Genomic DNA, 27,010 nt, shown 5'->3' on the forward strand with positions numbered 1-27,010 from the left:
ATGATTACCAAAATCTCAAGAAGATTAAGGTTAGCCTAACAAAGACAAGGAAAAAAACTAAATCAGAACGAAGATATATCTAGTTTGATGCTCTTGTGTTACTACTACTCATCACCCATTTCAAAAAATCTTGATCCTTCATTAGAGAAACCCAACCACAAAAAATAGTAATATAGTGACAAGAATTCCAATAACTCGGATTACAATTATTGGAAGGCTGTGGATATGTGGATTTTTCCTTCATTTGAAGAAAATTTGATGAGCTCAAAATAATAAATAATGAACTGGTTGATGTTAACGGTAATAAATAAATTTGGCGGGAAAGTAACTGTTAGGTGTGAACTGGGTTTCGTTTTTGAGTCATGTGGGGCCGATCCTGTGGAATTTTGGGTAGCTTGAGACAAGCAATCTCTCAAACTTTCGGTGTTCATATTTTTGGACTGTTAGATCATTCATAAGCCTATATATAATCACAATCCATACACCAATACTTTTACTCTCTTTCTCCTCTTCTTCTAAGTTCTATCTCTTCATCACAAGTCTCTTTCTGGGCCTCATCAACCTCTACCCTACCCATTCAAGTCATTCATTTTTCAGAGTGATTATTTAGACTTTTAGTTACTGGGTTTTGTAATAGATTCAAATTTTAGAAGTTCTAACTGGTTTTTGGATTAACTTTCACTTCCGGGTATTGCTTCAAGTCTATAATTTTTACTCACAATTTCAATCCTTTTTGGGTCTAATTTTTGAGGGGGGTGGGTGGTATTTTGATCAAAGAAAGTTCAGGTCTTTCGAACCATGATTTTACTGCACAATGGGTGCATTCTGTTTAAGTTGTACCTGATACTCGGCAGGAAATCTAGTGTTAACAAAAGCTTCTATTTTTGGATTTTTCAGATTTTTAATAGATACAGTAAAAGTTAATTAGCCTTCATATATACCTCTGTTGTCTGCCTATTTTTTTTCGCAGCTCTGCATTTTGTTTAATTTCTTTAGCAATACTAGCAGTGACAAAGGATTATACAGATAAGAGAGTTGTATAATGGGAGGTGCAACGCTGCCTCCAGGTTTCAGGTTCCACCCTACTGATGAGGAACTAGTGGGATATTACTTGAAAAGAAAAGTAGAAGGGCTCGAAATTGAGCTCGAAGTGGTTCCCGTGATCGATTTGTACAAATTTGATCCTTGGGAGTTGCCAGGTACCCTTGGCTTTAGTCTTTTGTGAACTTCTACACTTGGAAAATGGTACATATACTGCATTTGTTCTGCTTCATTTCAGTGCTCATTAGGAATTTCAATGAATTAGCAGCAAGTCTTCACTAAGCGAAAGCATTCAGACATTAATGCTCCAATCTAAGAATTTCCATAGTAGTATGAACATAGTATTTTTTAAGTGTTGGAAAGTGCTTTATTGTTTTCCCTATTGATTTGATATATTATTTTATTCTTCTTTACGGACTAAAACTGTGTGAATTGTCATTTTTCACATTGGGGCCTGTAACTTTTGTGTTCTAAAAGCCGATTCAATCGGAGCTCTTTTATTTCCATCTCCACTTGTGCAATGAAAAGGACCTATCATATACCAAATTATGTCTTCTCCTTTTATATTTTCCTTGATATTTTAAGTTGTAAATTGCAGATAAATCTTTCCTTCCTAAAAGAGATATGGAGTGGTTCTTCTTCTGTCCCAGGGATCGGAAGTACCCAAATGGCTCAAGAACAAATAGAGCCACCAAAGCTGGCTACTGGAAAGCCACTGGAAAAGACCGCAAGGTTGTTTGTCAATCTGCAGTTACTGGTTACAGAAAGACCCTGGTTTTCCATCGTGGACGTGCTCCTTTAGGAGATAGAACAGACTGGGTTATGCATGAATATCGCCTCTGCGATGATCTTTCTCAAGGATCACAAAATGTTCAGGTAAACTCCCAAAACATTCCAAGTCTTATATATTGGATACTATGAACTGCTACTTGGCCCTTAATTGCTCTCTAGACTGAAGTGAAAAATTGGATGTTGCTATTCTATCTAGGGAGCTTATGCTTTGTGCCGCGTGATCAAAAGGAATGAGCAAGGGCAGAGGACGAGTGATCCATATGGAGAATCAAAAGGCAAGAGGGCTGGAAGCAGTTCGACCTCAACAGGAATCTCGATCGAGCCTTTGAGCATCTCCGATGACAATTCATCATCTCAAGCAGGTTACCTATACAATGAGAGTCGTTATTCTAGCCCAAATATGTCTCCTAATGAAGTTACTCCAGTGGCAGATTTTGAGCCTGCAGCTCCCCAGGCAAATAATATTCCATCAAGCTACTGGGTCTCACCTGATCTAATCCTTGATACGTCAAAGGTAAATATTCAATTAAAACGAGGAAGTTCAAGAATTGAAGCATTACACATAATGAGTCTCTTAAAAGCGTTTTTCATTGGCTTATTGCAGGAATACCCACAAGTTAATGAAGCTATATCTGAATACTTCTCACAGTATGAGATGCCAAACTCAATGACTCTATGGCAGCCATATGAACATAGGGAATTCTCATCAAGTTCTTCCTACCCAAACTTTGCTGGGGATATTGAGCCCTCGGATGATCTCAGTCATATTGGCTACATGTCCCATAATTTAGGGCAAGTAAACTACATGGGTTTTAACGGTGAAGACCTAAAAGACGAAGGTTATAACCAGTCCAGTTCACTAAGATACACAAAACCCTTCTGAAAAGACCAGCAAAGATCACCATAAACTTCTTTCTCTCAATGCAGGGTTTGAACCACAGGGCCAAGCCCCATTTTGCAGGCAAGCAAGTGGAGATGGGGTTTGGGAGAATAGGGTGGTCTTTGGTTACAGGAAGACAATTTGATGATCGTTATCTAAGGGCATGCCCCGACTAGTGTCATCTAAAAGGAATATCCAAGAACACGCCTTTTAATGTTGGCTCTTGGAGTGACAAATAATCTCCTTTCCTACTTATTAAGTCAATCTGTTAATGTTGTCAAGAATGTTTATTATGTTCTGTATCAGAGCTGTTTTGATGCTCAGTGTTGTTTCATTCTGGTGTTTATGCTGTGAGTAAGCAGAAGGATCTCCTGGTGCAAATCACTTTTAACAAATGCACCCGGAGTAGGTTTGATATAAGTTTGGTTAATAAGCTTCTTGCAGCGTATACTGGTGGTTGTGTAATCGAATGTATGTTATGTTTTTCCTAGTTTATATAAAAGGTATCTTTGTTTCAGACTTTCAGTATTTCTTTGCAACCCAAGCAGAGGAGCTTGTTTTCAAATGTTAAGGTATAAATATCTATCTAATCCTAATTAATTGCCTTTCAGTGGCCTAGAGCTTTTGAAATCTAATATTCTTTAAGATCTAAAATTTTTATGTTGCTTTTCAGACAGCCATTAAACACAATATCGTGCTCTACGACATGTCTTGCAGAAGAGTTAAATGGAGAATGGATGACAAATGCATAATCCAAACTAAACCCACCCCACAAGACTAGCCATAGCAAATTTCCTTCCAAATATCTTGAGTTGAAGACTAGGGTAAAGGCGTTCAGGTAATCAGCGTCAAGGAGTCTATTTTTGATCTAATTAAGAAGTAAAACCATTCATACTTAATTGTCTGACAAACTAGAAGTCTATACGCTTGGGGATTGATTATAATAATTGAAATCATTTCCAAACAAAGCAAGCAACTATGCATATCTCTGTCTCAACTATCGCTTTGTTTATATTCTTCACAAAGAAAACCACACTAATTAAACCTTAACAGTGCTTTCCTAAAAGGCCTATTTATTCACAAAATCAAGCAATCCAACACCAACAGTTTTTCTTCAAAAATAGATTCCCCACGCACCTATTGCACCAACTGCAACACCAATAATTAGTAAAGCAATAAGAGAGGTACTAGAAAAATACCAACCTCAACAATATCCTCCTCTAGTTTCAATTGAAAATGTAGTCAGGAAAAAAAAGGAGTTCTTGGAACTTTATCAGAAGCAGAACATTCATTAACAATGAAGTGTCAAAGCTAGTCTGCTGTTATAAAGATGAGGCTAATGCTATGTTAACCTTAAACACTGGCATTGATTCATTCACATTGCACAAGTTCATATTAATACAGGTAAGATCAACAGTACCTTGAAATTCAGTACAAGCTTGCAATTTGAGGACTGCAGAAAACTTGCACCTCTTCAAGAATGGCTTTAGACTCATCCCCAAAGATAGACTCCTTCCCATCCTCTCTCTTAGCATATGACAACCCCAATCTAGACTTGGCTTGCTTTAGATCACCAATGCCCGAATTCGTATCCGGACCAGCAAACCCGCCCATTACTGGTGCGAGTGGGGGACCAATAAGCAGCCCATCAGCCCCAAACTGCGGTCCACCTCGAGCATAATCGAATAGGGCAGCACCGCTGCCCCCTACTTTGGGTAGAATGAAGGGCTCATTGTCTCTCCAATAGAAGAGGAATGCATCAAATGTGTCATAGTAATCATCAGTACTCCTATACCCTTCTGGGTTGAATGCACCAAACTTGAAGGACTTGTTTGTGTAGCCTATGATTACACATGGGCCTTTGAAGTCACAGGAGTTGTGGAAATCAGTGGCACTGAATCCATCTTTGGTGGCTTGGTAGCAGCATTTCAGCTCCCTACCTGATCACACATATAACTATATATACATCACAATTATGAATTTATGTTTGTGATTGTGAAAGAGAGAGACAAAGATTGTGAAAGAGGGAGGGAGAGAAAAAAAAAGTACCTCTTAAGAATGTTTTGTCAACCAGAGAAGGTGAGAATGGAAGATCAAGATCATAATACTTGGGTTGTGGCCTGTCACTAGCTTGTCTCCTCCCTATGTTCCAACCAAATAAGCATGATGGGCTTCTCCGACGACCTAGGAATGCAGGGTTTGGGATAAAATAAGCCATCCACACATTCACTAATGTTTTCTGAAGAAAATCAACACCCTAACCTTATCCTTACATAACTTACCGATTCTGGATCGTACAAATAAGTGAAGAGGTGTATAATATTGACTACTTTGTCGTCTGGTTCGGTCTAGGATACCTGTCTTTCCGGCAATCCGGGTTCAAATATCGACAATGGAAATTTTAACGTGGAATTCACCCCACAGTCTATCTACTGAACAAGCAGTCTAATCTACTGAACAATTGGTTGGTAAACCTCGAGTAGACCCGAAAATCCCATGGACCAATTACAGTGCGGGAAATAATGCATTGTGGTATTCACATATGTTGAACTGAGTAAGGGTCTATCTCGCAAAATACGATAATGGAAACATTTATGGGACTTTACTTTGAGGCAACATGAATGTGGTGCAATTTTTGTTTCTTTTTTTATATGAGTTTGTGTTCTTCAAGTCTGTGTTTCATGAAAGTTTGGATCGTTTAGTTCAATGTAAATATGACAAAAGTGTTTGTAATGTTGATACAAGTCTTTCTCCAATTCCTCTTCTTCTCTAAAGGTTTTTGATGAATCAATAGATCTGGAAGAGAATGTCATAGACTACTTCCTTTTTCTTTCTTTCTTCCAACGTTGGGATAGAAAAAACTCCACAGAGACTAATTAGGCAGCTTGACTTCAAACCATAGTTCCTGTCTTTATCCAGAGATTTCTTTTGGGTTTCTAAACCATACAATCTCAGGAGGATATTGATATATATATATATATATATAACTAGAGCATTATGTAACATCAATCATGTAATATAATGTAACACAATGCTTCTTTCAGCATTTCTGGCCTCAATATTTTTTTCTTGAAATATCTTTTGGTCCCCTTTCAAGAGCAGAAAGTAGCACTAGCAAAGCATATATCATTAAAGACAAAACCAATTTAATCTAATCCAATGCATTCACAACTAACAGATAACTTCAAATAGATTGACTGCTATGCAAGTGTTTGTGCTTTGACAAATTGACAATTCAAAGCATATGTACCATGATCAAAGTAAAAGAAAATGAAGCCAATGTTTATCTAATGCATCCACAAACTGAAAGTCTTCACAGAGATAATAACTTCTTCATAGTTCTGATTTGCCAAAACTGCTTATTCATTACTACGTCGCGCAAGGGGAAAAAAAAAAGGCTCTATACAGGAGACTAGATGGTATTTCTTCCGCTAGGCGAGAGATGCTTTGCAAAACCAAGATATTAGCATCTGTAATATCCAACTAGTGTGCATATTAAAACTTCAGTTGTTGAACTTCTGTTCAGTGGTGCTTGTTGAGGCCTGCATCAGTACATAAAACCACATTAAAGAAAAACTCAAGTAATCAATACCACACATGTACAACATCCTACATTGTATCTGCTACTTCACTATATGAGAGTGACATTTGTCCTCTGCGAAGCAGTACGTAGAAGGGATGGACACAACAATGGAAAAGCACGAAAAGTTTACGTGTTCAAGGAGCACCCAATTCATTACGTTCAACAGATGAATGCTAGGAACAATTTCTTATGTAAGGCATGTGCCTAGCAAGTTGCAACCTTTTGCATAACATCAAACATCGCATAAGCAAACTCTTATGTTACTGATGCTTAAAACGGTTGAATATTAAAGCCCTCAACATCAGTCGCATTGTTCAGTTCGATTAGTATCTGAAAAGAGATGACATGGAAATTATATACTGACCCCAATTGATGTTAAGAAATTGCAAACCGCACATTTCACAGATCGTGCTCCATACTGATACATCAATAGCATCCTGCAGTTACCACAATTGACATGTGCCACCTGATTTGCTGTCACAACAGAGATTCAATGTTTCCAAGCTCAAAAAACCTAAAATTCAACATCTAATTCTTCCATCAACCGAGGCTTATGCATAGCAAAAGGAGGGTACCTTCCAAAGCTAGATTGACAGTGTGACAACAAGAACATTGCACACTTGTTGCACCTCTAATGTACATAAGTAAAGTGTGGCAGCCACCACAAACCAACTGTGCCATTTCTGTGCCTGTTTTAAGTTGGAGAAACAGGTGATCATACATCAGTCATTCAGACAATCATGCACATATTTCTATTATAGATTCTACTTTTTGGCGTGTACTAGGCAAAGATGTTTTCCAGAAGATCACGTTAAAGCCTTGCTTAGTTGTTCAGTTAAAGTTGCAACAAATTTGTTTTTAAGTCGTTTGAAATTAGATTGAAGGAGTCTCGGGGTTGTTGGAGCAACAAAGAAGACATACCAGGAGGTGGTACAGCCGTAACTGCATTACAAACAGCACAACACACGGAGGTTGCCCCGACAGGATAGACTAAAAGGTTTCGACATCCAGAACATACAAGCTGGCTTTGTGCATCTAATGAAAAATGTCAGCAGCATCAAAATATTGTAGAAGCGCCAAACAGTCTCAGTTTTATAAAGAATCGGCTACTACATGGTTCCTCTACAATAAGGCAAATTCGCTATAACAAGTATAGTTTCATTTCTAGTAATTAGACAAGGAAGTGTCCCTTTCTCACCTAATTACACATTTTCAATTCCAGTTTTTAAGCTTTTGGCTTTCCTAATCCATCCCAAAATTCCTCTTCAAATTTACTAACATCCAAGTTGATTGTGGGTAAAATACTAAAATCCAGATGTAAAGAGAAAGAAAATAAAAAGTAGACAACTTTACCTCAGAAAAAAGTACAAATGTCCCCTTACATTCTTGTCCATTCTTTAATTTCTTTCTCAGAAACAAAACAGGAAAAAAAATATATATATAATAATAATCTCATTGTTCTGAGGCCAAAACTTGTAAAAAATAGACTAACATACCATTGGCAGGAGAAGGTGTATGTGGTGCTGGAGGAGTCGGATACGGAGCAAGAGGAACTGGCATTGTACGAAACCCCAAAAATGTACTCTTCTCTTCCAAGGCTCTCCTAAAACCTCAACTCCTCACTAACAGAACACAAAATTCTCTCTCTCACTCTCATCATCTCTCTGTATACAAGAACAAAAAAAATCAAACTAAGCAATGCCCAGTTGAAACCTATTAAAGTAGTTAATTAAGCTTGAAGACACCAAAAAAGCATACTGGGTCTGAGCACATACCTGTGCTAGCTGCAGATGAAGGAGAGAGAGAGAGAGAGAGAGAGAGATAAAGAGAGGGATATAATATAAGTGAGAAAAGTTTTTGTTTATATTTATTCAAAAATAGAAAATAAAATTTGGGTTGCTTCAAATACAGGTGTAATTGTAAAGCTTAGCTTTTCATTTCAGATGCTGCAGGTGGTGGTTAACTTCCATTTCTGTTGGTGGAATATCAAGATCAACTTTCATCAGAACTTAGTCTGGGCTCCACCTCTCTCCCTCCCTCTCTGCTTTTAGCATGGCAATTAGCTAGCACATGAGTGTTGCATTCAACCACAAGTCACCCAAAAGAGTAATCAGAGCCATTGATTAAAACTGGTGGTCCACTGGCCTGTGCCTTACACAGGTTACAAAGATAAACCCCTAACTGATTCACCCTTTACTCTGCAATAATCAACTTGGGCTAATGTACTAGATAGTGGGCTTACTGGCTCATATTTTGTTTCCAAGAGCAGTAGAGTACATTACATATGGGCCTATGGTTTTCCCTTTATAGTAAGTATTAACCCAGGTGGTCACTTTTTGATATATCTGTAATGCCAAAATAAGGTAAGTTCTCACTTCTTCTCATGCACCAAAAAACCCCCCATCACCAAACAATCATTTTCTTTTTCTGAGTTTTTTGGGAGAAAATTTAAATTTGAGGAAAGGAAAAAAAAATGTATATTGGGGTCCCAAAAGTATGGGGCAGTGATTAATATGCAAGTATGGGGCAGTGAACAAGAGGACCAAAGATGAGCATTTCAAAGGAAGACAAAGGGACCACCATAGGTTGGCTTTTCTCCGCATTCTAACTTGATCCCAACTGGATATTCCTGCCACTGGATCTCTACAACTATACTCCTCCAATAATTTACTAAATGACACTCCACGTTTGTACCTATATATAAGGATGGCAAAATTTTGTTCGATCTGGATGACCAAATTTGTTCGACTCGAATTACATTAAGTTTGGACATCAGTACTTATATGTCTGAAATTCAAGTCCAAAATACAAAAATTTTGTTCGATTTAAAACCAAATCATGGTTCAAACACAAAAAATCTTGTTCGATCTACACCCGAGCCCGAATTCTAGATATATAATTTGATGTTTCTTTCTCATGATTCAAACCAAATGTGTATGTATATAATTGACGACACTCCACATTTGTACCCATAAACATATGTGTACACATTTACATACATACAAACAGTTTTACCATTAGTCTCATGTACACTTTCTTGCTGAGAGTGACCCGTTTGAGACATTCTGGCCCTTAAAAAGAGTTGGAAACCTAAAAGCTTCCAAGTTATGGTCCTAAAGTTGTCTGACTGAGAAATTAATCCAAAATGGTTAATAATGGAGAGGAAATCAACATCATCAACTTGGTGGGGCAATTCAAATGCATTATATTATCAGAGAAAATAAGAGACAAAAGTAAGGCATTAGGCATCTACTTGAAACTTAATTTGGTTAATATCCAAGAAAATGACCTCTTTCAATCAATGGTTTATCAGTCCATTCTAATATATGCGATAAGATCTACCTTTTGCTGCAGGAAATTTGGACTTCAATTAGAACAGATGGACATTCATCCGTAGATTTTTTATATATACAAACTGGAGTAACCCCAATAAATAAATAAAGCATAATGACAAAGATGAAGATAATCTCTATCACATTGTCCAAATCTTAGCCTCATTTGACCAGCTGCAGACATTTCTGTCTATGGTCTGTCCCATATACATTGTGCCATGCCCTACCCCAAAAGTTTGGCAATTCAATTTCCAACCACATTTTCATGGAGAGAGTCCATGCAAGGGAAAGACAACAAAGGAGTGGGGGGTTTGAAACTTCTGATAAACACAAGAAAATCTTAAAGCCAAAGTGTATTAGATGTTGACGTATCCAGAAAGGTCGAGACTCCAGAGTAGCATAGACCTTCATCTCTACATGCATGAGCTTTAGAGTCAGCAATCAGAGAGAGCTTGCAGGAAACTTTTCTAGTCGACTATTTCAAATCTAGGGCACCAAAATCAATAGAACTGAAAAACACTCAAACTCCAGTCAAACAGTTGTTTTACGACATCTGAGAATAAAACCATGTGCTTCTATTAATCAGAAAAGTAAAATGTTTGTATGCAAGTATAAAGTTCAAACCTGAGATGAGTAAGTGTATCCGTGTGTGAATAATAGGCTCGCTAGCAAGCTGACATTGACTTTGTTGCTCCAGGCTATATTCAGTCACTCTTACTAAAATACAATAATGAAACCTGAGATGAGTAAGTGTATGAATAATAGACTAGCTAGCAAGCTGACATTGACATTGTTGCTCCAGGCAATATTCAGTCACTCTTACTGAAATTCAATCATTATTGTACAATGTAATCAGTAAAAGTATGGGCAAACTAAGTAAAAATTTTCATATACAAGACACTAAGACAGTGATCGGATGATATAGTCATATAAATCATCTTATAAGTTAGGGAGAACTATAGTTTACTCTTACTTTCTCCACATAAACGTACAAGATACCGCATAAAAAGAAAGGAAGAATGTGCAGGAATACGTTACACAGATCGATGCACTCTGCCTAGACATCATCTCAATTAGCACATACAATTCTCTCACAAATATAGTATTCAATAAAGGATCCTTGGCATGAAGGAGGAAAAGTTAACAAAGAAAAATAGAAGAAAAATCATAACTGAATATTAATAGTAGTGAGACCTGGCTTGACAAATTTTAAAAACTATAGTTTACTCTTACTTTCTCCACATAAACGTACAAGATACCGCATAAAAAGAAAGGAAGAATGTGCAGGAATACGTTACACAGATCGATGCACTCTGCCTAGACATCATCTCAATTAGCACATACAATTCTCTCACAAATATAGTATTCAATAAAGGATCCTTGGCATGAAGGAGGAAAAGTTAACAAAGAAAAATAGAAGAAAAATCATAACTGAATATTAATAGTAGTGAGACCTGGCTTGACAAATTTTAAGTTCATTTCTATACTGTAAAATATAAGTAGACACAATACATTCATGTGATAGGCTCAAATGTAATTTAAAACAAAACACAAACCAGCATTAAGCCCACAAATTCTCTAGGAAGGGATTAGACCCACTGCAATCTGCCTTGGTGCTCAATGCATTGTTGAATTTTTCCATCAACAGACAGGACCTGGTTCTTCACTTTAATTGGTCTGGTTCTGCGCTTCACTTCAAACCTAGGATGATGCTTAGGCTGTTCCTCTACATTGTGTGTTGTCTCTGTTAAAACCTCATCAAGGAACTCATCTGCCACATCTCCATCATCATCTATTCTTAGACACTTTGCATACCATCTAAGACCCTGAAGTTGGAAGAGTAAACATAGAAACTTCCATCAACTTCGAAGTCAGCAATTGACCAAATCACAACACAAACTAACAAACATGGCATGGCATGGCATGAAGTTCTATGGAGTTAAAAAGGACAATAAAACCAGATTTGCAGGTTGAGTTGTTGATATAAATATATGCATCTATGGCCAAAAAAACAGTTTCAGATGCTTTGGAGATGATAGCTTTTATGTCTATACCACACGAAACCATACTGGGAAGCCTAAGGTTGCTAGTCCATACCCGATAGTTAGTGTCACAGGTATGCCAATGTTTCATTGCACCTAAACATGAACCTACAATACTGTATAAGCACCTGTTATGTACTTCATGTGGGCATGCCATTTCTACAGATGTCCCCCAATTTGCATCCAGGGCAAGAGACCTTCCCCAACATCCTCGACAACTATCTAATTGGATATGCCACCAAATTACAACTTACACCTTTTACGATTTGTAAACAACTACTTTTCAATCTAACAATTGCACTCTCCATAGAAGTTCTACCAGGTGCCCCTTGAATAAATTTCTTTTACAATCAAAAAAAAGGTTGCTGCTCCATGCATTAATTCAGATGCCGATGCTGTCTAGTTCTCAAGCTAGGCTCTTTGACTCTTTCAGAATCACAAGCCATTATGAAAAGATTCTTAAGAGGATTCTTTTCTTCCATTTTTTCATATGTCCCGCCAAACCTACGGATGTTGTGTGATATAGAGGCATTGATAGAATAATTATATTGAAAATAGGTAACCCCCAATAGAAACCGTATTTCAATCGCAAGGTCTTGCTCTTCCTTCAGCTCCCTCATCTCTTTGTCCCTCTCACTTTCCATAACCTTGCAGACTCAGTTGCTGCGGATGATGATATGCAAAATAGGGTTTCCTAATCACACTCTCTCTTTCTAATAGGCATAAACTTTCCATGTTATTTGGAAAAGGTCTAATGGAAGTTCTACAGCAACCCAAAGCAACAGAACTAAACACCTTGTAAGTTGTAATACCTTCATCTCTTTCATTTGTTCAGACTGCCTCCATATCAGGTATTTCTAGTCTGTATAAGCAGAAACTGTATCTGATCAAGTGATTAATTCATTTCCCTGCCCCCCGTCCACCAATACAATTATACAAATAATGTACTGAAGGTTCTATGGGTAAAATAACAATCAAACATCGAAAATTATAAATGCCCAGATAGTTGTTAAATAGACAAATCAGACTTCCTGTTAAGATTATTAGGAGTGAGTTACATGCACAACAACCATTTAATGGATTTATTATTGGTTTATGTACAATGATGAGGCTTATGCTGCTTCACATTAAGACGATCAAGGAATGTAGTAACATCATGACAGAAAATTTCCCATCTCATAGCAACATAGTTGCGAGGAAAATGGTATAGCCTCTTTTTGGGACAATCTACATAACCACATAATCAATCTTGAGAACAGTAGCTTGCTAACTCTCAGTTGCCTTACAAACTCAACCATAATTTTCTTGTGATGTATGGAACGCCCACGAGTTATGTTTCAAGCCATGAAATAGGAATAAAGGCTTCTCGAGGTTACGGTAGCTAAAATCCAAACGTTTAACTACAGTATCTAAAACCTTGAGTCAGAACTAAATTAACTACCATATTTACTTCATCATAATCACAGCTCAACTTTTCCTCAGTTTTAGATCTTATAATTAATCAAGAGACTCTACCAAAAAATTATTAAACTTCAATTCATCTCCGAGTAATCTAAACTAAACAACTATCAAAGCGGCCACCAAATTGAAATAAAAAAAGGAAGGAGAGACGAGCCTGGACGCCGCCGTCGCCGGACGTAGAGGGAAGAAGAAGTGGGGCTGACTGGGGACGGTCCACAGCGACCTGGACCTTGACACCGAAACCCTTGCGTGGAAGGCCAGTTTCATGGAATTCGTGGGGAAGACGAGGCTGGGAGTCGTTAACGGTATCGTCGTCTTGATCTTTCACGTCGTGGGCATCGTCTTTAGCAAATCCAAGAAACCCAGCGATCCTCCTCAACAATAGCATCCCCAAAACCCAAAATCAAAATCAATCGACGAATCAATCAAATCCAATATCAATTGATATGTGAGTTTTAGAGAGCTGTTGGCGAAGAGACGGTGAGCGGATGCAGCGGCGTCGTTTCTGCTCTCGCCGTCTCAAAAGACAAGTCTCTGTCGCGCATTCGCTATTTTTGATCTTTTTGTCCGGTTGGAGGTTTGGTACTGATTTTTAAATTAACATGAATATGATGCCTTGCCTTCTTGGTTTTTTTTTATTTTTCTTTAAGAGTAATTGCAATGGTAAAATTTTTGTCGGGAGCAAACAAATTATATTGGGAGATTTGTTTTTGTTGATATGATTTGGTCAATAAAATGTATGTGTATAATAATGTAAATTTGTTTGCTCATTGATTTTTGTGTAATATAGGTGAGACTCAATATTAATTTTAATGTAAAATGTGTGTGTTGTGGGCCCGAATCATGAGCAAACATATGGGCATTTGATTTGCCATGCCCTCATCCATGGGACAGCAAAAAAATGCCAGTAAAATCATACAATTGAAGCATTAATAGTTTTATGCTAGCCTAGTAAAATTCATTTTTTGCCTTCCATGAGCAAGAAAAAGGTCCCATTGCAATTGCTCTAATAATTTGTAAATACTATAGAATAAGGTTTGGTCCTATTTATTGAGATTCTGTAAATATTTCATTAAAAAAAATTCGAAACAATTGAGAATTTTTTGGAGATTGGATGCAATTACTAATTCATGATCTGGCATGTACAAAATGAAAACTTCATTGTCGATTCTAAGAGAATTTTTATGAAAGCCTTTTATTTGGTTCTCTTTAATGTAAGTTTCATTTTCTCATAATCTATCTTAATTTTGGTCTAATTCTTCTGATGATATCGATTCAACCTCTGATCAAAAAGATATACATTTGTTATATTTCATATCTTCAATGAATTTAGTAATGAGCAATTAAGCATAATGGCCCTATTATTCTAATGGATAGAAGAACCTATGATTAGCTTTTCGGAAAATTTTCAAACTAACAATTTCAACTAAATCTTTTACATTTTACTATGTTCAACTCTATTTATTCTTCTATCCGTACTCCGTAGAGGACATTGATCATTGAATGTACAGAAATGGCGATAACAGAATTTATGTTATTTGTATTAACAACTATTTAACTACTTTAGGAATAATGTTTTTATGCGGTACTAACGATTTAATAACTACCGTAAGTTATTATGCTTAGAATGTTTTGGGTACTAATTGAACTTCATGTTTAAATCAATAATTGTTAGTTATAACACTTTATATGATGGTTTATATAAAATTGCATTGAATCATGAGTTTGAACAAGTTTTGACAACCCACATTCAAATATTAGTTTGAAACGTGGCTTAATCAATTAAAAATATTCAATCTTGTTGCATAAAAGATTGGGACATATCTCAAATGGATAGAAGGTCTGTCATTTCAGATAACTATATGGTGTGTACTTACGAGAATCTGATTTTGACATTGGGATTAAAAAAATATCTGCTTAATTTTCACAAGTCACTAATTCTAGTAAATGAATCGATGCTATGAATGAAGAGCTAAAATCAATGGACCAAAATGGTGTCTAGGATCTTGTCGAATTGCCCACTGATTGTAAAAGCGTCGGTTGTAAATGAGTCTTTCAGATCAAGCCAAACTAGTGGCCAAAGATTTCACTCAAAATTAAGACATTGACTATAACGAGACATTCTCTCCAAAAGGACTCACTTAGAGTTATCTTGGCACTTGTAGCTCCGTTTGACTTAGAGTTACATCAAATAGATGTGAAAAGCGTTTTTTTAAGTGAGAATTTGGATAAGGAAATTTACATGGAACAACATGAAGGTTTCATAAAGAAAGAGAATGAACACTTAACTTGCCAATTAAAGAAATCTATATACGGTCTTAAATAAGCTTCAAGGCAATGGCATATAAAATTTAATGATGTCATTACGTCTTTTGGATTTGAAGAAAATATTGTTAATCAGTGTATATATTTGACGATTAGTGGGAGCCAAAGTAACGTAGAAATGAAACACTAGAAGGCCGTTGATTCAGATGGAGTTCCAGGTGACAATATATATATATATATTTTGTATGAGTTTGGCAGTGTGTTGCAACTGTGTTCAGTTGCAACACATCTCACAATACCACAGTTTTTTTTGTGACACGCCAAACAGCTTTTGCGTTCCAACTCACCTCACAGCACCACAGCTTTTTACCTCAGAGCACCTCACCACACCTCACAGTACTCCCAAATGCTTACAATATATGTTGAATTATCCTACGTAATCAAATTAGGTCAATTATTTTATTTTAGATTAATGTACGATGTAAACCTTAAGTGATTTTATATTAATATTATTAGTCATCTAATATAACCGTAATTTAGATACGTCAAACACACCTCACAGCACCGCATTGCACTGCACCACAGTTTTAAAAGTGATGCGCCAAACAACTTTTTGCGTTCCAACTCACCTCACAGCACCACACCACACCTCACAGCATTCCCAAACAAGCCCTTTGTCTCTCAATCTAGTTGGTCACTAGTGTGTTCATGAAATGTGCATATTTGTTGTATTATTCTTGACTTCATATATCACTATCTCTGGTTAAGAGACCAAATGGTGAAAGTATATTACCTTTCTTTTTGTTGTACAATGCTGCTTTGGGTTCTCATTGGGAGTAATGTTGAAAATCCATACCCCCATTCATATCAATTATGCATGATTTTATTTCTCTCAAACTAGCAAGTGAGTCAAGGCTCAACTCACTTAACTAGGGAAAATGCCTAGTTGATATGTTAGGAAGTGGGTTTGTCTTATAAAGAAGGAAATGTCCCACATCTTATTTGAGAACTTCTGACAAGTAATGGCAGTAGACTGGCTCAGTTCGCATGTCCTACGGGTAGTCGAGTGAGCGTAAACTTTGGATTGTCAGAACAATCAATATCACGTTGACAACAAGGGCCTCGAAGTAGGACAAACCCACAAAATCAATATTTCAAAAGAAAATATCATAACTGGTTGGTTGGTTCGAACTCCAAAACTCAAGTGTCTTACATACATACATCCTAAGAGCATCCACAGCAGATTACCTAAACATGAGTCTGTCTGTAAAATAGAGAACAATTATAGAGAATTTGTCAAAAAACACCTCTGCATCAGATTCCCTAAACTTCCCCTATTATAAAGACTTGCTACAGTGGTTCCCTACATCTAAGGAACCACTGTAGCGTTATGTAAATATAAAATAATGACAAATAATAGATCTCTCTCTTCGTTCTGACATCCACTCTCACCTCTGTCCCACATCCTCTCTCGTTCATGTTCACGTGATCTTCAACACGACGCATATCTTCTCCGATGTCGCCTGCACATCCGACGTCATGTATGGGGCCGACGACGAAGCTCCACAGCCATGATTAGGAACCACCGATCAAAAACCAAAGACAATAACTCTACTCCTTGGAAACCCATAATCAGAACCACCCAATTTTTTCTCTCATTCTCTCTCTCATCGGCTTTCCCTTGTTCATCATTTTCTCCCTCATCAACGAGTCTCTCTATCAAACTCTCCCTTCTTCCTGCCCTACCAAGTACCCAAGATCTGTTACAGACCTGCAATCGACCTCGTCAAGAGCCTGCAGGACCTGATCCTGACTATTGATTTCTCCATCTTGGACTAGACATGGGGAAAAACCCAGGTGAGAATAGAAATAAAGACTGTATGCTGAGATTGGAGATTGAGTATTATTTGCCCAAAATAATTCCTCTGCTGTCAAAGGTGGCATCATTGTTGTTGGAAATGGTTGCCATATTGACCAGGTTGTTGTTGATGATGGAAAGAAGGTAGGCGGCTGTGGTGTGGTGGTGCAGGGAAGGTGGAGACTGAGTTGAATTTATTATTATTTTAGATATTTTAAAATAAAATAAAATTATATCAATAAAATAATAAAATAAAGAGAAATAAATATTATTTTAATGAAGTAGAGAATATGATAAGTAATCTGATGTAGTGTTGATTGGATAGAGAATCTGTAAAATAAGAGAAAGTGACATTTTATCTGTATTTTAGGAAATCTGTTAACATACTCTACTATGCTGCAGGTGCTCTTTAAGTTCATAGAGATATCTAACTAGAGTATCACAAAATTGTTCCAAACCCTACTTATATATAATCATTTCGTTTTGTTTATATTAATTTGTTTTATTAAAAAAACCCAATTTCGCACACAGTCCCTCTCTCAGTCTCTCTCTCTCTTGAAAAGTGGCAGCAGAACTGCCGAAGTAGCAACAGCAACAAATTTAAAGCCATCCACACCTCCGCTGAACCGCTGGCTCTTGCGAACGAAAAGGAAAGCAGGTTCCATTCCATCTCCTTCTCCAACTAGTCTGCTATAGTCCAATTAACAAAGACTTTCGCTTTCACATTTTCAGCAACAAAAATGGACTCGACACCTCCGCGGCATCCGCCTAACATCCTCCTGGGCCCCACACCTACCTCCTCCACACACCATCCTTTCTCCCCCACTCCCACCTCCGCCCCCGGTTCCTCCATGATCTACCGTTTCGCCTCTAATTCCGTGGGTCCCACCAGCGCTGCCGTTGCGGTCCCGAGACCCTTTGATGCTACGATTGGTGCACCCAACGCGGGTGCGTTTGATGGATCATCTTCCTCTTTGAGGCCTTGCGGGTTCGACATCGATCCGGCCAAGAAGAAGCGCGGCCGGCCCAGGAAGTACGCCCCAGACAACAACATTGCCCTCGGACTCGCTCCTACGCCTACCTCCACCGCTTCGGCTTCATCTGCTTTGGTGCTCCACGGCCATTCTGGTGGTAATGGCGGTGGTACGCCTCCTTCTGAGCCGACTTTGAAGCGTCAGCGTGGAAGGCCCCCTGGGTCTGGAAAGAAGCAGCTAGATGCGTTGGGTATAGTCTCTGAATCTTTGTTTAATGGTGGACGATATGCTTCCATTATTTTGCGAATTGATTTTCTTTTATTTGGTTTAACTTTGAGTACAGGAGCTGGAGGAGTGGGTTTCACACCGCATGTTATCATGGTGAAAGCTGGCGATGTGGGTGACTTTCTTTCCTTCTTTCTTTTTTATTTCACAAAATACATTGGGTTTGCATAATTATATCATTAGTTTCCAAAAAAAAATGTATTGGTTGATAAACCAATAAAACTTCCTTCTTTTTTTTTTTATACTTTTATCTATCTGTTCATAGATTTCTAAGATGTTTGATAAAATCCTAGACAATTAAACAATTTCAATTTTCAAAAATTTGTCCTTTTCATTGGCATTTGGCATACTGCCAGCAGACTGCCTTTCTTCAAACTTATTACTGGACAAATATGGATATCATTGAGCATATGGATGTGTTAGATGCAACCAAAAGGATCAGGGATTTTTAAATACCATATATGGTTGATTTGCCTTCATGACACAGCCCTCTGATTCTCATAAAAGGAAGGATGCAAATTGCACCATGAGTTGAGGAATATAGTTTCAAAACATTTCCAAGGCAGGGAACTTTTTAATCCCCACTGAAGCATTGAATTGCTCTTCATGGACCTTACCTTCTTGATCAAATACGAGTTATAACGACGAGGTGGTGGATAATAAACACTCTTGAGCTTCTGCATAGACAACAACTTGTGGTTTTATCTTGCATTCTTACAATCTCAGATTAGCTGCATTTTCGGGGGAAGTGTGTATTGCAAGACTTTTATGAGGTTTCTGATTAGGGATCTATTGTGAGGGAGACAATCTGGAGAGAGAAAGACCATAGACAGGTAGAAATATTAGGTACTTAGAGAGAGACATGCAAGAGGAGGAAAAGATGAATATTTTATTTTTATTTCAAAAAGGAGAAAAATATTAAATATTTCCACGTAAGCATATGTTGACTACTTATTGTTGACTATGAGAAATCTGCCCAAGTGAGTATTGGGTGTTGCTTCTGTCACAAATGAACATATGGTGATTGAGTCATAACAAGCCCAATCTCTATCTTTCTGTGATTGAAAGTATAATTAACCCTTTTATGTTCTTTCCTCGGCAACTTCAGTTTTAGTGCTTTAAAATTATGTGATTCATTCAAAAAAAGAATTCTATATAATTTTTAGTGTTTGTTTTGTGTGCATAGAAATACTTGTTCTTGTTAGCAAAGGTGAAAATCCCAGAGCTGTTATGCGTTAGATGTGTCAGATGACACATAGGGAACATATAAGTTCAAAATGGCTAAAGTATGCTGCTGTCACAAACCAAGGAGTGAGGATGTCAGTTCCTGTTATATGTGAGGAGAAAATAATAGTGAAAAAAAGGACAGCCATATAAATGAGAAGTGAAGTGTTTTAGAGGATCTGTGAAGGTAATCTTTGTTTCTTGCTCAATGCAGATATGATTTGAAATTCTTAGATGAATAAGTGTGAATCAGAATTTCCAAATAAAGAATATTTCTAGTTCTATCCTGATATGGATGACTTTGATATTTGCTCCTGCTTTCAAAAGTCCATGTGGCATGATCAGGTAAACAATGCATGTTTGAGGAAATAATGCTTAGTGTTTCAACCAGAGTTGTTATCCTCACATAAAGGCCCACTCAATACAGTAGATCACTCAATTCTTTAAGTAGAGTTTAATATTTACAATTTTTAGTGGAAAAAGGAAATTTTCCATTAGGCGGGAGAGCGTCTGGGAGGTATATTGTTGAGACATTAATTTTATGCATGGGTTACCTTTTAATTGTCCTTTCTTTCCTTTTTCAGTGGTTGGGAAAATAATATTAAATTATTTCACTAATTTAAATCGTATAGTTTTACAAGCTTTAAATTCTGAATATAATTGCTTTCTACAAACAGCATTCTGACGAAGATTATGTTGGTATATTTTACTCATTAACACTAACGTCGTTTGCAAGTTGTTCTTCGTTTTCTTCAATGGTGTGAAATTTTTATGATTAATCTTGAAATTGACACTGGCAGAGGATGCAAACTTCTTATAATTTCTTAGATTATGTAGTTTTATTTCTCATTCTGTTTTTCTTTCGATGGTTCACATGCGTTTTTGGCCTTAAAAAGGCATATTCTGAAAAAGAATATGTTGCCTCTTGTTTGCAGGACATAGCATCTAAAATTTTGGCCTTTTCACAGCAAGGGCCGAGAACAGTTTGCATTCTTTCCGCAAATGGTGCCATATGTAATGTTACCCTCCACCATCCAGCGAATGCTGGGAGTACAGTGACATACGAGGTGCGTTTTGATATCGTCTAAGATCCGTATGAGAGATGTTCCACATCTCTAGCTTCAAGCATCATAATACATTATGGGGCTTAGATAAGATTGCTTTCAGAATGTCTAGAATGCTGAATCGTTGAATTATTGGTTTATCCCTTAAAGGCAATATTTCTTAATTTTGGTTCCTTCACTGGGAGTGTAATCTTTGATCTTTCCTAGTGGATCAAGTGTAGCTGTGTAGGTATTTCTATCTGGAAAAAGAAATACCAAGAAGAATTTTTTCCGTTGGTGCATAAGTAAAATCGCAATATAGCCATCATTACGTAAGACAATTTTAGTTTTATTTGAAACTATGATGTGCAATTTTTCCGTTGACAATGGATATTATGTATACTCTCCCATTTCCGTTGTCAATATTAATTTTTCATTAGCTTAGACCAATAAGCTTTCCCTGATTTGCATTCAAGCCGAATACATTTTTCTTTTCCATCTACGTATTTGTTTGATGGGCAAATATTGCTCATTTGCAGTGGTGATATTGCCTGGAATAGCAATAATTTTCAACTCATTAGACATTATGCCGATCATATGCTTGGCAGGCACTTTTTCCTGCATACCTTCCCCTTGAACCCCTAAAAGGATGGCTTCTTATCTTTATTAACCTGGCAACCAACTAACAATTATCCATAGGAGAGCCTATATGGTAATGGTTCACCCAGACCATTCCTAGCTGGTGTTTGAGCATTGAGCTGAAGTAAGAATCCCATGCCACTAAAGATGCCCCATCTTTGTAGCTTTGGTTGCAATGCTTTAGCAAATAGTTGAGGAGATACCCTATTTTTAACATCAACCGTTGTCTGAGTTATGCATTTGTTAAAGTACTCTAGAGAGTCTGAAACTTGATTGACTGACGACTTCTTTCAGTGCCTGTGAAACTGCATGCCTAAACTGTGTTTTACATCATACTAAATTAGAAACTAAACTTCCAGAACCAGTCTAGAGGAATTTGTATTTATACCAGAATTGATGGATACTTGGATGGGAAACAAAATACTTCTATTTGAAGGTAATTCAGGTGTGCTTTTTTGCATTGTGGGTCAATTTGAAATACTTTCCCTATGGGATTCTGCCAGCTGGTCCTTTTTCCTCTCATTCCTCCATGCTACAATATCAAGCCTTCTTGATGCTCGATAAATCAAACTTATTTATTAATTTAGCAGTTTATGCTTAAGGAATCATTTCCTCTATTGATGTCTGTTCTTAATCCTGGCATTATTTACTTTCTCTAGTAATCGGCACGGAGCAATCACTCTCAGCCAATATGTAAATGTGTGATCAACGCTTGCCCATTTAATGCTGATTGCTGAATGATTAGGGTTTTCTCTTCTTTCCAATTTTAGTTTGAAGTGTCTTTTGACACTCCTCTGAGAGTCATGTTGACACTCTTCTGCAGGGACGATATGAAATCATCTCTCTATCTGGTTCCTTCTTGCTTTCTGAAAGTAATGGTAGTCGGAGCAGAAATGGTGGTCTGAGTGTGTCACTTGCGGGTCCTGATGGCCGTGTGTTGGGTGGTGGAGTTGCTGGTATGCTAATGGCAGCAACACCAGTGCAGGTATGGCTCTGCCACCATCTTCCACTTATGTAGTTAGCGGAGTACCATAATTTGTGTACATTTTGCATGTACTTACATAGCAATTACAGACACGCTTATAAGTTGCAATGTTATGTGACTCAGTGCCAACCGCCAAGAGTGTTCTGTGTGACTTGACAAAGATATGTAGTGTAAATGTGATTTTGTAATATTTGCACTCTTTTGACGTTACCAATGCTGCCAGGTTATTGTTGGCAGCTTTATTGCAGAGGGGAAAAAATCAAATAACACTGCAAAACCTGAGCCATCTTCAGCTCCTACACCCTCTATGTTGAATTTTGGTACAACAGCAACAACAGCAAGCCCCGAGTCTCGAGGGGGTTCAAGTGAGTCCTCTGATGAGAATGGTGGTAGCACACTTAATCGGGCCCCTGGACTCTACAGTAACTCTGGTCAGCAAATGCATAGTATGCAAATGTACCACCAACTATGGGCTGGCCAAACACAACAATGAAGACTCTTCCAGCTTGACGGTACAGCTTCAAGACATGCCTTGTGATTGTTCTACCATAGCCAGGAGATGTTGATTTTTAGAACGCTGACAGGCATTGCTGAGTACAAATGGTAGAGATGGCTTTTTTGTTTTCCTCGTCTCTAATTTTTCTTTTCTTGTTAGATCAGTTTCCTTTTCTTTTTTTTCCCCTCCTCGAGTAGTTCGTTAGTTTTTTTTCCACCTTTCTGATTGAGGGATTATCATTGTTGATAACAGCAAGATATGTGCTACCCTTTAGTTATAATCTAGTTCCGGTTTGCTTTTCATATCCATATGTTTGCTTCCCCTAACCTGTGATATGCATTCCTAGATTCCACAGTCGGGTGGAACTGGAGAAGAGATTGTGAAGTAATCTCTGAACTGTGCCTTTCCATGTCAATGGAAGGGTCGTACACCTCAAGCAACCTCTTGCTTCCTTTGTTTTCTGATTAGCAATGAAGTCTATACACTATAAACATTGTTTACAGAGTCCATGACGACGCGCACCAACTGTTGATGTCGACACATGCAATGCAGTTTGCATCACCACCGACCACTACAGTTCAAGATGAAAGCGCAAAGAAACCGCGTGGAAGGTCACATGAGAACATGGAAACAGCAATTCAATACGCTATTTCGTGGCTTTTAAGTTGTAAGAGTAAAGAAAGTGCGACTTGGCTTATCTTGTGAAGTTGTTGTTAGCTTAACTGTCTCTGTCTCTGTCTCTCTCTCTCTCATTTATGAACAACAACCCACCTCTGGATAGGTGTGACAAAAAAAATTGGTTTTAGGGGTTGGATAATATCATATATGAAATATTTATATGTTCGGATCTTAACCCGAATTAGGGATGTCAACGGGATGGGGTTGGAGCGGATCATGGCTGCCCCGCCCTGCACGTCCACGGGTGTGCCCCGCACCCGCTCGTCAGGGCAACAATTAACCCCCGTCCCCGACCCATTATAGCCCATGGGTCACTGCCCCGTACGAAAATCTCTGCATATGAATTTTTTAAAATGTTAGGGAAATCTCATGTTTTTATCAAGAATAAAATCTGAAACCTCTCAAGTATATGACTAATTCTCATACCAACTAAGCTACTTGATGTTTTTTTATTGTGGAAACACAATAATTCAATATATTAAATTAAAATAACCATTATTGTTAAAATGAGATCTAAAAATAAAAACTATTTTACGCATGTGGGGTGTATATATATACATATATAATTATTTATATATATATATATATACATGTATAGCGGGGCAAAGTGCGGGGCGGGGGCGGGTTCGGGTTCAGGTTCGGGTTGGGTTGGGTTGGGAGGCATATCCGTATCCGCCCCGCCCCGCACCGAACCGCATGCGGGTTGAGATTCTTTGCCCCGTCCCTGCCCCACACAAGCCTCGGATCCTGAAAAATCCTTGTGGGAAGGACACAAATTGTCATCCCTAACCCGAATCGGATTTCGGACGTACTTAATTGATCAAATCCGGATTGATTTAAATGCGAACAAGTAAATCGGACATTAACTTAATTCATGTTAGGGTCCAAAATACTAAATCAGATAAGATTTTTGTGTTTGGACCGAATTTCGGATATATAACTTATGTCAAAACTTGATTTATTCCGTGTCGAACAAATTTGGTCATCCAAATTAGACATAATTTTGCCACCCCTACCTCTAGATTGTACTAATCTGATGACACACGTTAATTAAGGGGGAGCCTAGTCAGTAATCACGGGAATCTGTGGTCTATCCAACACGAGTCATACGCGCTAGCAAACATAGCAGCTGTGGCAGTCGCATTCAACTTCCTACCAAACAGAGTGATTCTTCGACACTCTAACGGCTCTTTTTTAGCCTGCAAATGCAATCCCTATCAAACATCAAATACATAAATACAAACCCACCCTTTTCTTTGCTTATAATTTATACACTCTCTCTAATCCACCCCTCCCTCTCCCTCTCTCTCTCTCTCTCTAGCCGTTTAGTTGGCCTATTCAACAAGACCTTTTCAATCCCCTTTGCTTTCAATTTCACTCCCGAATTAATTAACCCTCCCAAACCCACATAGACATTTGTGTATATACACCAATACATTGACCATATCGTAGCTCTAGATTCAAGTTTTTGTTCTAATGGATTGCTTGGTATTGCCAGTTTCTATATTGACGAGGAAGAGATTTACGGGGTCACGGCTGGGCTACAAGCCACTAAAGGAAGATGGGTTGGAGGGTTTGGTGAGGGTGGTGGTGGGGAAGGAGAAGAGGGAGTTCTTGGTGGAGGATTTTGTGTTAAAAGAGAGTCCTTTTCGGGTGTTGATGGATGCTGTAGTGAGAAAAGAAAACAGAGGAAACAGAGTGATTTTTGTGGATGTTGATGCGATTTTGTTTGAGCACATGCTTTGGTTGATGTACAATGACTGTTCGTCTCTGTTTCAGCTTAATTTAGAGGAGATTCTTGAATTCTATGCCCAAGATAACTGAGATTTCACAAACTAAGAAAATGGAGAGGTACTGTTTTCATGTAATATGGGCTACACTTACATTAATATGACCATTTTCATTTTTTTTTCCTTCCCCTTTTTCTTGCTTCCTGCACTTTTTGTTCATCTTCCCCTCATCTAATTCTGTTTTTTCAAATCCAAATGGTTGGTGGCGTCAGCATTCAGTCTCTCCAATTATACCCTTAGGCCTTAGGTACGATTATTTTAGGCACTTGATGCCACAAACAAATAGTGTTCAGCCGCGTCAAAGTTCACCAAGTTTACAACTCGGGACGAAAATAAGTCTTGAACACAGAGCTTTAAATATCAGAAATGTAGAATGTCACAAATTTCTTTTGCCCAACTTTTTGTCATTGCTCTTGGTACATGCAGCTAGTCTAGACTAGTATACATGGCTAAAGAGATTCTGTCTAGCCGGCCGACTCGGGTCAAACCTCGTCTCCGTATCGATCTAAATCGGCATCTGATTATGGGCCTGACGGTTTGGGCCACTTGCATGGTCGAAAAATTGGGCGTTTTGACTATGTGCGGGTAACTAGAGGGCTGTTAAAAAAAGACACGCAAATCGAACTGATCGTCAAACCAATCGATTGATTGGTTATTATAAAACATATTAGTGAGGACCGATTGAAAAAAAACGATCATACCATCAATACCGACCTAACGGTCGATTAAATTTATGTCAAAAAACTGATCGAACCGACCGTTTGACACCCGTCTAGAACTACATTGAGCCTGGTCTTGGGTTATTGATCTGAGTTGGGTATGACCCAGTAATTTTTAAGAGGTTCATGGTCCGACCCATAACCCTGTTAAAGATACTCAGGGTTATCGGGGATCGAAAGGCTTTCTAGTGTAGAACTGAACTGAGTAGTATGAGGCACAAAGTAGTTTAAAAAACAAGTGCCAAGTGGGTATCCTTAGGCCCCAAAAGTGGAGATCCAATGGTCCCGATCCATTTGCAAGTTGGGAGTCCTGGCCCAAGAACTATATGGGTTTGAGTGAGCTATTTATGGTTAGAGATGAAGCCCATTTGCCTTCGTAACTTGAATACTGAGTGAGAGAGTACATGAAAACTTGATTCGTTCTCCATCTTGGTAGACCAGATATAATAAACTAATCTTTAATACGTGGAAAATTATGTATATCAGCCAAAAAAAAAAAAGGGGTTCGCAAGAATATATTGGGTTTGCACAACTTTATTCTTCATGAATTCAGCTATTAATAGCCAACGCCAAATTCATTGGGCAAACTCAGCTATTAGGGTCAAAACCCAACTCATTATACTCATGAAAAGATCTTGTTGTATGTAAAAAGTGAGCTTTGAACGCCCATATATATATCACTTGATTGGGAGTTACTCAACCGATGTGGGATAATGGTTTTAACAAGACTTAAAAACAATACGTCCATATATGGATGAGCTACTCTTTGTTCGTTCTTTTAATGTAATGTAATTTTGATGTAGAGTCCCACATCGGTGGTTTCAGGTGCCAAGTTGTAGTATATAGGTGGGACAAATCTAACATTAGTCAACCGATTTTCTTGTGGACTAGTTAGGCCTTATCCTATGACTGGGCTTGTTGAG

General features: G+C 37.9%; 6 protein-coding genes across 9 annotated transcripts; 3 read left to right on the forward strand and 3 right to left on the reverse strand.

The window, feature by feature from the left end:
- Positions 1 to 581: 581 nt before the first annotated feature.
- LOC119980613 (NAC domain-containing protein 71-like) lies at positions 582 to 3,238 on the forward strand. The gene is made up of 5 exons (XM_038823383.1): positions 582 to 1,199; positions 1,640 to 1,917; positions 2,030 to 2,347; positions 2,438 to 2,672; positions 2,761 to 3,238. The coding sequence occupies exons 1-5, from the start codon at positions 1,043 to 1,045 to the stop codon at positions 2,856 to 2,858; spliced, it is 1,086 nt and encodes a 361-aa protein (XP_038679311.1). The 5' UTR covers positions 582 to 1,042; the 3' UTR covers positions 2,859 to 3,238.
- A 677-nt stretch (positions 3,239 to 3,915) lies between these two features.
- LOC119981360 lies at positions 3,916 to 4,992 on the reverse strand. The gene is made up of 2 exons (XM_038824450.1): positions 4,763 to 4,992; positions 3,916 to 4,653 (listed from the first exon to the last, which is right to left on the reverse strand). Exons 1-2 carry the CDS (start codon positions 4,929 to 4,931, stop codon positions 4,142 to 4,144), a joined length of 681 nt encoding a protein of 226 aa, XP_038680378.1. The 5' UTR covers positions 4,932 to 4,992; the 3' UTR covers positions 3,916 to 4,141.
- Positions 4,993 to 5,974: 982 nt separating this feature from the next.
- LOC119981362 (protein LOL1-like) lies at positions 5,975 to 8,558 on the reverse strand. Of its 2 annotated transcripts, XM_038824452.1 has the most exons (6): positions 8,072 to 8,558; positions 7,793 to 7,960; positions 7,218 to 7,331; positions 6,872 to 6,985; positions 6,661 to 6,770; positions 5,975 to 6,255 (listed from the first exon to the last, which is right to left on the reverse strand). In XM_038824452.1, the coding sequence occupies exons 2-6, from the start codon at positions 7,854 to 7,856 to the stop codon at positions 6,217 to 6,219; spliced, it is 441 nt and encodes a 146-aa protein (XP_038680380.1). In that variant the 5' UTR covers positions 7,857 to 7,960; positions 8,072 to 8,558; the 3' UTR covers positions 5,975 to 6,216. The 2 variants fall into 2 exon arrangements, with proteins under 2 accessions (XP_038680380.1, XP_038680381.1); XM_038824453.1 differs by lacking the exon at positions 8,072 to 8,558 and having other exon boundaries at positions 7,793 to 8,063.
- Positions 8,559 to 9,753: 1,195 nt separating this feature from the next.
- On the reverse strand, positions 9,754 to 13,712 carry LOC119981361. 3 transcript variants are annotated; one of them, XR_005464107.1, is made up of 4 exons: positions 13,286 to 13,712; positions 11,083 to 11,454; positions 10,253 to 10,822; positions 9,754 to 10,137 (listed from the first exon to the last, which is right to left on the reverse strand). XR_005464107.1 is itself a non-coding variant. In XM_038824451.1 (2 exons), the coding sequence occupies exons 1-2, from the start codon at positions 13,517 to 13,519 to the stop codon at positions 11,218 to 11,220; spliced, it is 471 nt and encodes a 156-aa protein (XP_038680379.1). In that variant the 5' UTR covers positions 13,520 to 13,712; the 3' UTR covers positions 10,962 to 11,217. The 3 variants fall into 3 exon arrangements, 1 of the variants encoding a protein (XP_038680379.1); XR_005464106.1 differs by having other exon boundaries at positions 9,754 to 10,822; XM_038824451.1 differs by lacking the exons at positions 9,754 to 10,137; positions 10,253 to 10,822 and having other exon boundaries at positions 10,962 to 11,454.
- Positions 13,713 to 17,753: 4,041 nt separating this feature from the next.
- Positions 17,754 to 23,202, forward strand: LOC119980918 (AT-hook motif nuclear-localized protein 8-like). The gene is made up of 6 exons (XM_038823759.1): positions 17,754 to 17,912; positions 17,987 to 18,478; positions 18,572 to 18,624; positions 20,673 to 20,804; positions 22,243 to 22,404; positions 22,628 to 23,202. Exons 2-6 carry the CDS (start codon positions 17,995 to 17,997, stop codon positions 22,895 to 22,897), a joined length of 1,101 nt encoding a protein of 366 aa, XP_038679687.1. The 5' UTR covers positions 17,754 to 17,912; positions 17,987 to 17,994; the 3' UTR covers positions 22,898 to 23,202.
- A 1,639-nt stretch (positions 23,203 to 24,841) lies between these two features.
- LOC119980920 (auxin-responsive protein SAUR77-like) lies at positions 24,842 to 25,495 on the forward strand. Its single transcript, XM_038823762.1, has one exon. The coding sequence runs from the start codon at positions 25,055 to 25,057 to the stop codon at positions 25,400 to 25,402; it is 348 nt and encodes a 115-aa protein (XP_038679690.1). The 5' UTR covers positions 24,842 to 25,054; the 3' UTR covers positions 25,403 to 25,495.
- Positions 25,496 to 27,010: the final 1,515 nt, after the last annotated feature.

The sequence above is a fragment of the Tripterygium wilfordii genome, chromosome 16 (assembly GCF_013401445.1).
Source record: "Tripterygium wilfordii isolate XIE 37 chromosome 16, ASM1340144v1, whole genome shotgun sequence".
In the NCBI taxonomy this organism is placed as follows: Eukaryota; Viridiplantae; Streptophyta; class Magnoliopsida; order Celastrales; family Celastraceae; genus Tripterygium; species Tripterygium wilfordii.